The sequence below is a fragment of the Charadrius vociferus genome, unplaced genomic scaffold (genome assembly GCF_000708025.1).
Source record: "Charadrius vociferus isolate BGI_N301 unplaced genomic scaffold, ASM70802v2 scaffold586, whole genome shotgun sequence".
In the NCBI taxonomy this organism is placed as follows: Eukaryota; Metazoa; Chordata; class Aves; order Charadriiformes; family Charadriidae; genus Charadrius; species Charadrius vociferus.
In genome coordinates, this window is record NW_009648902.1 from 214,818 (window position 1) to 228,140 (window position 13,323).

Genomic DNA, 13,323 nt, shown 5'->3' on the forward strand with positions numbered 1-13,323 from the left:
ATAAATACAAAATTTAGTAAACTTATAACCACTATAAAAACTTGTAGATTTTAACTTACAAATTCAACATGTGCATTTAGACATCCGGACAGTAGCTTATAAAACACATTCTGAAGGCAAACAACAGCAGTATACAGCCCTGTTCTCTCCTCATAGACACGTCTTTAAACAAATTTCTCAGCCAGCCTGATCTGCATTACAAACACCTTGAAAGGTTATGACCATCAAGGATTTTAAGCCACTTATTCTGTTTTCTTTGCCTGTCTTTTCTTAACACCATCACGGTGCTGTTCAGAAGACCGGTCACAGACTGAAGAGCCATTGGAAGATGTGGCACCTTCACCCTTCACTTTGGATGGTGTCTTTTGCAAGCCAAAGAACATATGGCCTAATGCAGCCTCAATGGGAGCAAATGGAGAAGTTGCAGATCTTGTCAACATCATTGTTACCTATGAAGAACAAGGATCAAGTTACAATGAAAGTTTTAACAATTTCACAGTGACTGAAAACAAGTTCAAAGCTGAATCAATGTATGGCATTTCTAACTTTCTACACAAGCATGAGGCCATGCCAGCAAGAACAGAAATATGTTCATTTTAGATTGAATTGATCAAAGAATGCCTTTCTTTCTGACCTGTACCCTTCACACAGCTATACACAAACAACGTACACAAGAAACATTCTATGTATGTTTACTAAAATCATCCTAAAAGTAAACCATATTTAATGTCATACAACTAAGGTGAAGAGCAATATTTATGTGTAAGTTTTGTGCCTTGTTCAAACTGAAAAACTGTAAACAGAGCAGCTACTTCCATTTAAACTGAAAGAATGCAATGTGCAAGCACTTAAATATATACGCACAGCCAGACCTTAGTTAGAATTCCAGGCAGCTATACTCATTCAATAAAGTTGAGGTTGGCAGAGATTTAGGTGGAAATTCCTTAGAATACATTACTGGGAATCAGGATAGAAAAAGCTGCTTTGTAGATCCAGGTACTGGGCAAGCTTATATTGCAACAGTTTCTGCAGTTTTCAGACACATGAAAGGTTTCTAAAATAAGACACTACTACAGAACTATGCCAGACCCACAACTGTTGCTCTATTAGTTAAGTGGGTGCTCAAGCTCCTGATTGCCAGGACAACCACCATTTTAAGAACTTATTCACTTCAGTGCAGCCTGAGAGCCAGCTTCTGAAGACAGCTGTGATTTTTCGACTTCCAGAATAACATTCCTTTCCTTCTCCATTCCCAGCATCCCCAGTTCAACAATGCCTTTATTGGTTTAGGTGGAGAATTGTGACTATCAGCTTTAAGTCTTGGCTCCCTAAAGCCATTTCTCTAGAATTAAACTTGTCAGCTATGTCACAGAAAGGTGACTGGCAACCACCACTTTAAGACATTCTCTAGTCTGTGGAACAGCAGCTCTGAAGCTCTTAAAATTGCCAGACTTCTGCTAACACAGAGACTACATTTTCTTATTAGCTAATAATCCTGAAGACAGGCATCATCCTGGAAATGAACAAGACTGGAGGGATTAAAGGATTCAACAGAGAAGTAGTATCTATTTTATTATAAAAGTAGTTACAGCTACTTCAAAATGGTTTTGACACACTTTCTTTTACCACCTGAAAATTTATGTTTCCAACAGTTTAAGCTAGATGAGAACCGAGATGGCTTGTTTTGCAAACCCACAGATGACTGCACAGGTACAAGGCAGGCATTAAGTAGCTAGCAAAAGGCAGAGAACAGGAGAGTTTCTACAAACAAGCTTTGTCTGAGATTATCAACATACAAGCCTGGCATATCGACTATTGGGTGCCAGAATTCCTGATTTTTTATTTTTATTTCCATACATTGAACAGTATCAGTAACAGAATAGGTCTTCTGTTCTGCTTCTGTATACAAGACTGAACAAAGGTTTAAGACCTCAACAAGAGCTGGCCTTCCTATCCAGAAGCACGCATTCAAACTTGTGGTAGAATGTTTGAGGGCATATTTTTTGCTCTGAAATAATGAAATAAAGTATTTACTGTTATTCAGTTACTTGCAACACCTTCACACTCTTACCTTGGAGACCACAAGAAAGACAGTGTATAAAAACATAAGGTTGTGTCTTGCTATGGGCAAGTACTGGCTGTGTTGCAGGGTGAAAAGAACTGCTCCTATCAAAGTCACCTTCACAGGGCTGGAAATCAAACAAACAATGTTAACTTCTCTTTTGTACTTCACAGTGAAAGCTGCCATGGCCTGCAAAGCAATAAATGTTAGCATGCCAAAGAATTATTTCTGAATAGAACTAATGAAAACTTGTTGTAACAGTTACAAGGTCCCAAATCTAGCTGCTATTAAATTAAGACTTTCACTTTATATAGTATTACTATGCTTTCTGTCCATTGTATGGATAAGCATCCAGTTCAGCACTACTTTACACACCCAGCAAACTCATGTTTGAGAAATCCTCCTCAAATCAATGCATCTATTCAGACTCCATATGCCACCTTGCTCCCCTTCTCCTCTCCCAATATATTTTACTGAACAGTTAAATGAAAGCTTACACTACTCAGAATAGACTTAAAAATAGGTTACTCTCCCATACTCCAGGTGGTAGTTACTCCAAGGAGTTGCTTAAGGTCTTGAAGAACAACTTAGACCAAGTCTCAGTCCATTGTGACACTCCACCAGTTCTAGGGCTGTAGTAAGCTTATACTTGACTTGAGCCAGGCCTATATTACAGGTGTTTCCAACACCACTGTGTTGACTTGAGGCATGCAAAGATTTCCATCTTCTAGCTATCTTCATTGTGGTGGTAAATCCCTTGCTAGGTATGCAGTCAGAAACAAGAGAACTTTGGTCAGTTATCTAAAGTCGCCTGAAGAGAGAGCGCTAACATACTGGCAAAAAAAGTCTGCGCATTTCTTAATCTGCATCTAGATGTGACATACAGATGACATTCCCATTATCACAGAGCATCTAGCATAGACAAATTCTTCACTGTCTTTTCACTAACTCTGAGATTTACTCTAACTTTCTGCTTAGGAAGTCCAAAAAACAATTCTGTGTATACAAGCATCTCATCCATTTGCAGATGTTTTATCCATTTAACTTTGTAACTTACTTCTACTTCATATTTTTAAGCTTAATATATTAAACAGAATTTTAAAAAACACTTTGAGTTACTTTGAGCCACATCCACCCTGGAAAAAGAGAATATATGCAAGTGCTGCCACAGTCATTGCTCTAGTGTTGCACCTCTAAGTACAGTGTTATTTGGGTTTAAAGTGCTATTATTGACAGTGACATCTTCCTTCTGGAAGTTTGCTTTCAAGACTGCAAGCACTCAGGCACTGACTGAGGGAGGGAAATTGTAAATACCTGGAATTTCAGTAAAAGCCAACAACTAACATAAGCCTTAAAAAGTTGAAATATTTCCAAAGGGAAGGCTACAAATTTCTCTTCTGTTATTCTCTGTTGCTAAGAGTGGGTGCAGAAAAAACAGATAACTTCAAAATAAATAAATATTATTTCTAAAGACTTGTGAGTAACACGAGAAAGACCCAACGCATTTTAGGGAATTACCACAATGAGCTTATCTTGACTTACAACAGTAGCTTATGGCTTTCTAGCCTGTCTCAATTCTCTTTTTACTGTACAGACTAAACTGGGAGCTATGTAATATTCCCATTCTCTGCTTCTGCAAGAGAAGTAACATCTTCTATCTTGCAGTACATTTTTGCCATACTGAATAACCAGTTTGAACCTTCTCAAATAATTGATATCTATAGAGGAAAACAGTACTGGCAGAGAAAGAAAAAGGGACAATGCTCAAAGGAAGCCATCTTGGTGATGCTCAGAACACGCACCAAAATGCAGACTTCACTTGCATACTTCTGGTACCACTGTCCTTTCATTTTGGATAGGAGACTATGTCCCTGTAAGACATAATACTGCTTTCCAGGAACTTCCTACTGACTTAATACTGCTTTCCACCAAATAATTTTTGTTGGCTCTTCTCCCCATCTGGTGTTCTTGTGCTGTGAACCTAAAATGACTACAACCAATCTTCCACAAGATACACACCAAAGCATTGATTACCAACATTTCCTAATGCTTTTTTTTTTTTAAATCTGAACCCCTAAAATTGATTGTCACAGAGCTAACAAAATAACAGTTAATATGTTGCAGTCTTTTTTTAAAAAAAAACAACTTACTAGGACATCTTCAGTAGCTCATTGGTTTCAGGTTTCCACACTCCTCTCACCAGCTGCTCAAAGTTGGAAATTAGGCCACCACCAGCTCCTGAAATTGCAGAGATTTATGGTAAGTTCCCACGGCCTGCTACCACTACTGCTCAACCTATTATTGCTCCCAACAAAACTCATTACACCAGGTGCCAAACATGGCACCCAAAGCTCAAACAGACTAATCCAATCTTTTATATACGCATGACAAGCAACTGACATGAAACCTCAGAGGTTTAGTTACTTAGCAAGAACCTCAGGTTCACCTTTAGGTGATAGCATCTGAACAGATTCACTCATTACCACCAACAAATGCCTGAATTGCCAAAGTAAATCTTCACAGAGGCTTATATTGTTCCTTTCTTTATGTTGTCATATAAGTATAGAGTGTCTCTATAAAGTACGAGGACCCTTTGCGAGAAAAGGTGGATATGTATTTTTACATTAAAAGAAGGCAAGACATAAGGTGTTAGACATTCTGACCAAATCAGTATCATAGCCTGGGAAGAAAATATATTAGACCATCACACTAACACATATTGTTTCCCAATGCAGAACAGCATCAAGCAAATAGAAACAAGAGCTGCAGTACTACTTTCTGAAGTCGTTCTTAACATTGTGACTACAAATACAGCTGCTACAAAGGTAGCTTCCAGAGTCATACTCCAAACAGCAGGCAGGCAAGAAGAAACATATTACCCGTGTTTAAAATCAGGTAATGGTTGCAACCCAAAAAGTTAAGAAAACAAGTTCTCTTCTTCAGTCACACACACAGAAACCAGCTCTAAGGAAACACACTGTTGGAAAGTTTTGTAATAACACTGAAGCTACACAGGAGATCTATTTCTTTACTGCCATCAACTGCCCATCCTGTAAGTCCTCACAAGACTTTCTGAAGGGGTAAGATGAACTTCCCTCAGTCATCCAATGTCACCCTTAATCCATGCAGAAGAACTGCTGCACAGGCTTTTCCCTTGAGGGCATAACAGACTGTATTAGGACTATCACATCCAGCAGAGGAAGGAATGGTACTACACTTATGCTGAAGGTCTAGCCATTTAAATACTACTCCAAAACATCACATCCTATCAGAACAAGATGTTGTGCATGTTACCTCTGGCCCAGCCCACAGCTACCATGACAAGCCAGGCATCTTTGAAGTGACTGTCTGCATGTGCAATGCCAGCCGTTATCTTCCAAGTCCTAGTCACTTCTTTCATTCCTGCAACCAGAAGTCGAAGAGGCAGAAAGGCAAAGCACCGGTAGAATGTGTCTTGTGGGCAGTAAAACACAAGGTACCTGAAAATCATGAGAAAGCCCATTAGCCGCATTCAAAAGTTTTTACTAAGGAATTAACTTTCTAATAACCTTTAAAGATATTTTTGGAATCTGTCTAGCAACACATGATATATTACTGATAACTCACTGTCTTGTATGGTAGATACATTGGAATAAATCTGAAATGCTTTTAAGTGTGTTTGAGCTCTTGCACCTAAATCAAACTTTATTTGAAATTGTTCTTACTGACTCATTGTCCCAGAGAAGGATCCACTGAAGTACATAAGAAGCAGCTTTAAATTTTACCAACTGTTCTACAGCTCACATATGTTTTTATAATTCAAATTATTAAATTAGTGTCTGGTTTGGGGTTTTGTGGGTTATTTTGTGATTGGCTGGGGTTTTTTTTGGTTCGGTTTTTTATAGCATTACAACAGGGTGGTAAGTTGCATGCTTACACCATGCTTTCATACTGATAGGTACATGGAATTACATAACTTCAGCAAGAATGCCTCTATTAGTTAGTGTCATGCCAGATGAAATGCAGAGCTATTTTCAAACACATTTCACATCTTAGTAACCACCAATTCTAGCTTTTTCAGCTTGCCAATTACAACCTTGTTTCTTTTTTCAAAGTGTTGAACGCAAAATACTCAAAATTTAATATCTTACCTACTTTCTTTTAAAAGAAAGTAAAGTTAAGGATGACTAACAATGAAATCCTAAACTGACAGTAAATTTTAAAAGATGAGGTTATGTGGCGTTATATTGTATTTCTTCAGTCATAAACAAAATTCAGCTCTCACAGAAATTCAAGGTCTTGGAAAAAAATTAAAAAATAATCAAGTATCTAGATTATTTCAGCACAGGAAGAGTAACAAATAAAACCAGAGAAAGCCTTTGAAAGGTGATCAAGGTACTTTTTAATTTAAAAAAAAAAATAAAATACCAAAACCAACCCATACTTGCCTGTTGGTTTAGGCTTCTGAGCTTAATCCTGTCTACCAAGAATTTCTGAAGGCTGTATCCTTCCCCTGTTTACTCAGGCTGTGGGGCAGAGACCCCTCATATCTAGTTTACTTCATTAGAACTACTAGCAGACACCACAACTAGGAAGAGTTAGAAAGCAGGACATGACATGGTTTCATCATGTATCCCTGTCTGGCCCCCCTCCAAAAAAAAAATGCTTATCCTTTACACCAGAATGCCGGGAAGCTTCATCCACAGAAAGAGAAATTTTTGCTAATGTCCTGTTCTAGTTATATGTTTGCTTTTGCTGCAGTGGATATCATACCTTGCCACTGCAAACTTCTAAAGCTTCTCTTCAAGACCTGCCAGAAACAGAGCATGCAATAATCTATTCCTCAAATAGAAGTTATTTGAATTTACATTAATAGCCAAGTACTGGTCCAGTGTTAAGTTTTAGCTCTACTTATATTCCTTTCATTTTCTCCTATTGTCATTGAAAGTGTCATTGTCTTTGTATACAACCAATCTTCAGTTGATATGAATTCAAGGATGTATAGAGAGCATGTACTATAATACCTACTGCAGATAGCCATTTAAGCCATGTACTCAACAGACAACAATACCCATAATTAATTTACAACTGCAGAATGTGTGTTTAAGACCCTGAGTAACGGGTAACTGGATTGGACCTTGCATTGCTAGCCCATCACGGTATTTTTGCCTGTAACTTCTGCTAGCAGCAGTTGCTAACAGTAGATGTCGCTGCCCTACTGACTATTTAGGAGCATTTCTCCAGTGCAGCACAATCTCTTCTGTTTTCCAGTTTTATGTATGGCTTGGGGAATTTCATTTCACATGATTTGAGACCAGGAATTGAAGTCATTATACTCATGAAGAGAGGACTCTGTAAAACTGGAAGCTTAAAAGGTTTCATAACATTCGCAGTTCCTCATTAAAAACTCATTTTTGTGCACAGCAAATCACATTTGACCACGTTAAGTTCAACAGAAATCATGTTCTGTTTACATGTACTCCTAACTCATGTAATTTGTTAAAACAAGCAGTTGTGTTGCCCACATCGCAGTTGTGTTGCCCACATCAGACTAATATGAATCATAAGCAGATTCTATAAGCTTTGTTAGTACTGCACTATTTATCCCACATCATTCCACTGATTTGTCTAAACAAAATCTTTCTGCATCTTCCATTGTAATGTGAAGACCACAAGACTAATATATAGATACACACAGCTAGACACTTACTTTCATTTTAATGAATTTCCAATTATAGAACCTAAGGGGCTACAAGGAACAGATGCTAAAGGTATTCAAGCAGGTAAGACTCTTCTAAAAGAGGAATTGTAATTTATAAATTCAAAACCACACTGCTTCAAGAATTCTGTAAAGTTTGAGGGTGTCTTCAAAGATCACTTTCTGTAACAAATGAAATCCACTGAAATTTATATGAAAATAACACCAGTGCTTTTTTTTTTTTGAATTCCAAGACAGGCCAAATTGCTGCCCCATTCACATACCTCACTTCCCATTCAGCTCTCTACTGTCTTCTACTACAACACCCATCCATTTGGGGAAAGGGCAAAAGAGAAAAAAAAATTATGTCAGGAAGCAGAAACTAGAGAACAGGAAAGAAGATCCGTGTCCTAGATCCCCAGTTACAGAAAACTTAAAATCTCTTACATCAGTCAGGTTCTGGCCTTCAAGAGCTACTGCTGAAAAACTAGACTACTTTTAGGATTTCCCTATATCCAGAAAAGCAGTAACTGAAGCCCACTTTATTCCAAAATAATATTTTCAGGAATAGACTAGTCTAGTGACTAAGCATTTCATTATATAGCAAGAGTTGCTCTTAGAAGCATTTTATTTCTGTCGAAAAGGACCATAACACCTATTTTGCTGCAGTGACTTTCTGGATGAAGAGACAGCATCCAAATCCATAACATTTTTAACCTGAGCTTCTGATTTACATGGACGTTTGATGGTATAATCTCAGTTTACAGCTTCCTCAGAACCATTGCTACTCATCTAACTCAATTGTGGCTGCTTACCAGACTGAAGATGCCAGTAGAATATTTGTGCCCTTTGCCAGAAAGGCTATGGGAGGTTCTGCAAGCATCAAGGAAGACAAAACTGAACCACCAAAGCAATAAAGCATAGCACTAAACCAGCAGGCAATTGGACTTCGGACTGACACTTCCGCAGCTCCTGAAACAAAGGGAGAAGATGCATAAATAGAATAAACATTTGAGAATCACATCGTGCTTTATAAGTCAGTAATTTTCGAGTCATGCAGTTCCATGTTGTTCCTTTAGGTAATGAAAAGTCCTGCAGAAATCTGTAGGGTTTCACAGGAAAAGTATTCAGAAATACAAACCTTAAGAGTACCTTGACTGAAGCATACTCTATTTGAATAAAAGTGAAAGATTGACATTGTGTTCTCTAAACGTCTTTCATGGGTTGGTTTAGCGTAACAAGAAAAGCTTTCAGAGCATGGCTGAGAGGTGTCATTGTTAATAATCTGACAAAGATACACAGTAACTTTCAAATTTATATTAAAAATACACAAGTAGCTTTGCTGACCTAGACAGGAATGGTATTGGTAACTTTTGGGGGTTATTCTACAAATTCTATTTCTGCTTTTGAGTATTCATAAATCCAAGGTCGCTCTTTGTCTTTTTCCTCATAACGCCCTGCTAACTGTGTTTGCTGACCAAAATGAAAGCAGTATCCAAAACCATTATTAAATAGTTTCACCTGCAATCCTGAACAGAGAAAAAAGGTTACCTGAAGCCATAATAATGAATGTAAGTTTCCCTTCTTATTAAAAGGTTCATAGTTTGATTTATGTTGTTATCTTTAAAATGAATTATCCCTTTTAAAATGTAACTGAACTATGCCAAAAGACTACTCAATATCAAAAGATTATGCTGGAGGTAATGGGAAGCCCTAACCAGTTTCAGGGGGAAACAACATTATCAAAGCCAGAAATATCCTCAAGTAGTAGTTTTGACTGTTTCCTTCCACTTCAAAAGTTCAATGTTGCCAAAGCTTCCCCTTTACACAGGTGCAGAGCTCTGTTTGCCTGAACTAGTTTAATTTTCCATAGTCCAAAGGCTGAAGTTCACAAAAGCAAAGATGAAACCTAGTGTCTGAGCCAAAAATTAAGTTTGGCATGTTTGCAATTCAGAGGAGAAGCTTTAGGTGTTTCAGGTACTTCTGTGGGAAAAGAAGCTTCTTACTGAAGATGAGAAGCTCAAATGTATCAAAGAGAATACATCACTCCCAATATAATTCACTTTATTCAACAGTATTAACAAGATTGTTCCAGTTTTAGTACTGGTACAGCTATCACATATCCCAGCACGATCTAAATTCCCACATAACAGCCAATTTACAAAACCAACCACTCCTAAGTATTACAGAATGTCTGAATATAAAATAATACAAAATCTTTTTTAACTATTGCATAATTTATTTTCTGTACTGCAATAGCTGATATTCCAAGTCAGTTATGGTCTACTTTGTTATTGCTTATTACTTCTTCAAAGTAGCTATCAATTAATCTTCACGTGCATAAAATTTAACAGTAGAAAATTCTAAAACCTGCTAATGTTACTTAAGAGCAAAAGTGAAAATATAAAGTGTGCCATTACATCCAGATCCCATATAACTGAATGTGGACCTATTTTCACCAACATATTTGAAAAGGGTATGACATTTGCAGAATATTAATGGTTTGTGCTTACTACATTGAAGTTTCCTCACTAAAAAAGTATCTACAAATACTGACAGCCATTGCATTCAGAAAAAAAGCAAAATTATATTAAGTAGACACTCACTGGTCCAAAGGAATTACAGTAGCTTCCTTCCCTCATATAATTATTTTTTTGTTCGATTGCACACCCTCATTAAAAGTACTACTATATACTTACTTCAGCATGAAAGGACTGGATTCCTTTTCTTGCAACAAGATAATATCCGACCGCCATGTTTGGTAGTAGTCTCTCTCTTGAGTAACTCCACTAAATGCTGCTGTGGCATTATACCACAAAGGGACCGTATAGAGAAGAAACACCCCCAACTCTACAGGACAATGGGAAAACCCAGCTAATGGAGGTAGCCAGTGTAAGTCACAAATTACAAGGGAACATGTGCTGAATGGAACTGGGAAGTATTGCTAGTAGATCAGCTGTTCCATTATGCATGCACAAACTAACTCCTAGACAGACGTAATACAGAATGTAATCTGCACAGTAATCTGGTCTTGGAGTGAAACTAGCAGCCAGATCATGGCAGGAGGTTCCACATCCAAGAACTGTCAGCCTCCAGACCAGGTTTTAAAAAAATAATCTTACACCTCAGACATCCATTATTAGGTGGGTGTGCACCAACGTCTCTTTCATTAGCACGAAGCTTCTCACCTTGCATTAGCAGAGAAGTAATCTTCTTAACATCTCTACTGGTAGCCTCCATCAGAATATCAAACTACTTCCTCCTGCGCCATAAAATGCAGCATGACTGAGAGCTAGCTAACAAACTCAGCTGCTTCTTCACTTCAGCAGGTGTTCAGTCAGATTAATAACATAATGAAATTTGAATTTACCACGTTGTATTTTATTTTTCATGCACACTGACACTGACTGCAGTCAATGAAACACAGCTACTAATGACGAGTTTTAAGGAAAAAATGGAAGATTCTCATGTATCAGGTTTGAAAAGATTTAAAGTGATTTCTGTTGTACATTTGACATCATTGTTTCTAGTTCAACTTGCCTTCTCTCCTACAAACTTTGTGAAAATAATTTCATGATTTTTCACTTCCTCTACTAAAGGCCAGATAACAAAAACACTTTTAAACATAAAATTTAATGAAATATTGGAGTTTTTAAATTAGTTAGGTATCCGTTTTCTTTTCAAATCCATTTGCCTGCCTTTCAGCAATCACCCTTTCTCCACTCTTCCCTTTGCCCACAACTAACAGCAATTGGTTTCCAGTTTTGAGGACACACACAGGAATTGCTATTATCATTATTATTATTACCAGATAGCCCCCTATGAGCAAGTTCCACAACAAAGCACTTAAATTTATTCATTAAGCTACTAGGTATAAAAGGACAAGAGACTGGTAACTACTGGACTTCAGCATTTTTCTGTTGGTCAACATTAGACTTTTCTTGGCTCAAACACCAGTATTTAACAATTCATACCTGCTTTCTAATAAGGAATACAACCAACATAGAAGACAGAGGCAAAAATTGCTGATACTAATTTAACGCATATCTTGGCATTGCTACCCAAATTACATATGGGAAGTAACCTTTAAGAAAATAAACTCAATTTTAAGTGGGTCACATGTTTTGAAACAAGTGGTCATTTGTCATCTGATGCAACCAGTAAAACTAATGAGGCATCATACAACCATGCAGAATATGATCAGCCAAAAGGCCACTAGTCCTACAAATGGTATATTCTAGAAAATAAGATAAGGTTTCAAAAGGCAATGACTACTGTTGAATACAGTTTTAAATGTTGTTTCTAGACAATAGTAATAACAAATGTCCCCAGCAAACTTTTCTGGCAGTAGGATAAGATCTGCTTTAACCTTTCCAACATGTACCAAATGGGCAACTAGGAATACATACCACAAAGAGCAAAGCAGAAGGACTTGTAGAAGTTTTTCTATCAGCTCTATTCAATTATACATATAATGAATTAAGCTAAAGGATTTAAAGAGTCAGATTTAATTTAGTAAAACTATGTCAAAAAACTTACTTCTCTTCAAATCATCAGAATCATGTCACAGAAAATTTGCAAGAACTAAACCAGCACATTTCTTCCAAATATGACACGCCCTCAATCCTCAACAACTTTTGCTGTCCCTCCATCCCAAGAAAAGAAAATTGCCAGTTCTACAACTGACAAGAGTTACAAATAGTGCATTTGGTTTTTTTAAGAATTGCTTAACCAAGAACTCTCAGTTTAACACATGTGGAAAGCAACATGTTGGTTGTCAGTGCTGTAGTTCATCAGTTCTCACCAGAGAGTAAGAAAATCTAGTTAGAAGGACTGGAGTCCCAGTCAGCATGCACCCATTCATGATGCAAATACCCACACTGAACCTTATTTTAAGCAGTGCAGGGGGGTGGTATTTTCATGAGACAGTAATCTGGGATAAAACAAACCTGTCTCTGACTTGACCACACACTTTCTATATCAGCCACTTGAGGTTACCCAGTTATCTCCCTGTGACACATAGCTACCGTTTGAGTTTCCAAAAAGAATACATAGTAATGCCTACAGAATATTAATCAATGGTAACATATCCATCCTAAGCAGTTCATAATAACTGCTATTTCAGTTATGATTTAATATTCAGTCCAAACTGAAAGTGAGCAACAGACCAGGATGCTGTCACCCAAACTACAGTTACTAATTCAAAGCATTAGAGGATACTCAAGAGTTCTGAACTTTCCAGCTATTGAGCAAACAGGAAAAAAAAAAAGTTATCAGCATAGATCTTACCAGACTTCTGACAGCACTGCCATTTTCCAGAAGTGCGTTCTCACTAAAGCTGCTAATGCTAGCAAATCAAGAGACTCGTTTCATCCTGATGTTTAAATCAGTGTCCATTCCAGAGGAAAGTTTAAAAAGGTAGTGCATGATAGTGCCAAATACCTTTAGACAGAAAGTCCCTTTTTGAATGGAACAGTTATACTGAACAATGCCACAAGTCAGCACCCAGAAATAATTTTAGCAGTAGCAAAAAAATTTGGTGAAGACACTAGCATACATAAGCATTTTATAACAGCCTTCACAG

General features: G+C 37.3%; 1 protein-coding gene across 1 annotated transcript; it reads right to left on the bottom strand.

Moving 5' to 3' along the window:
• Positions 1 to 234: 234 nt before the first annotated feature.
• On the bottom strand, positions 235 to 8,706 carry TMEM38B (transmembrane protein 38B). Its single transcript, XM_009887197.1, has 5 exons — positions 8,555 to 8,706; positions 5,357 to 5,541; positions 4,213 to 4,300; positions 2,072 to 2,189; positions 235 to 449 (listed from the first exon to the last, which is right to left on the bottom strand). Exons 1-5 carry the CDS (start codon positions 8,659 to 8,661, stop codon positions 243 to 245), a joined length of 705 nt encoding a protein of 234 aa, XP_009885499.1. The 5' UTR covers positions 8,662 to 8,706; the 3' UTR covers positions 235 to 242.
• Positions 8,707 to 13,323: the final 4,617 nt, after the last annotated feature.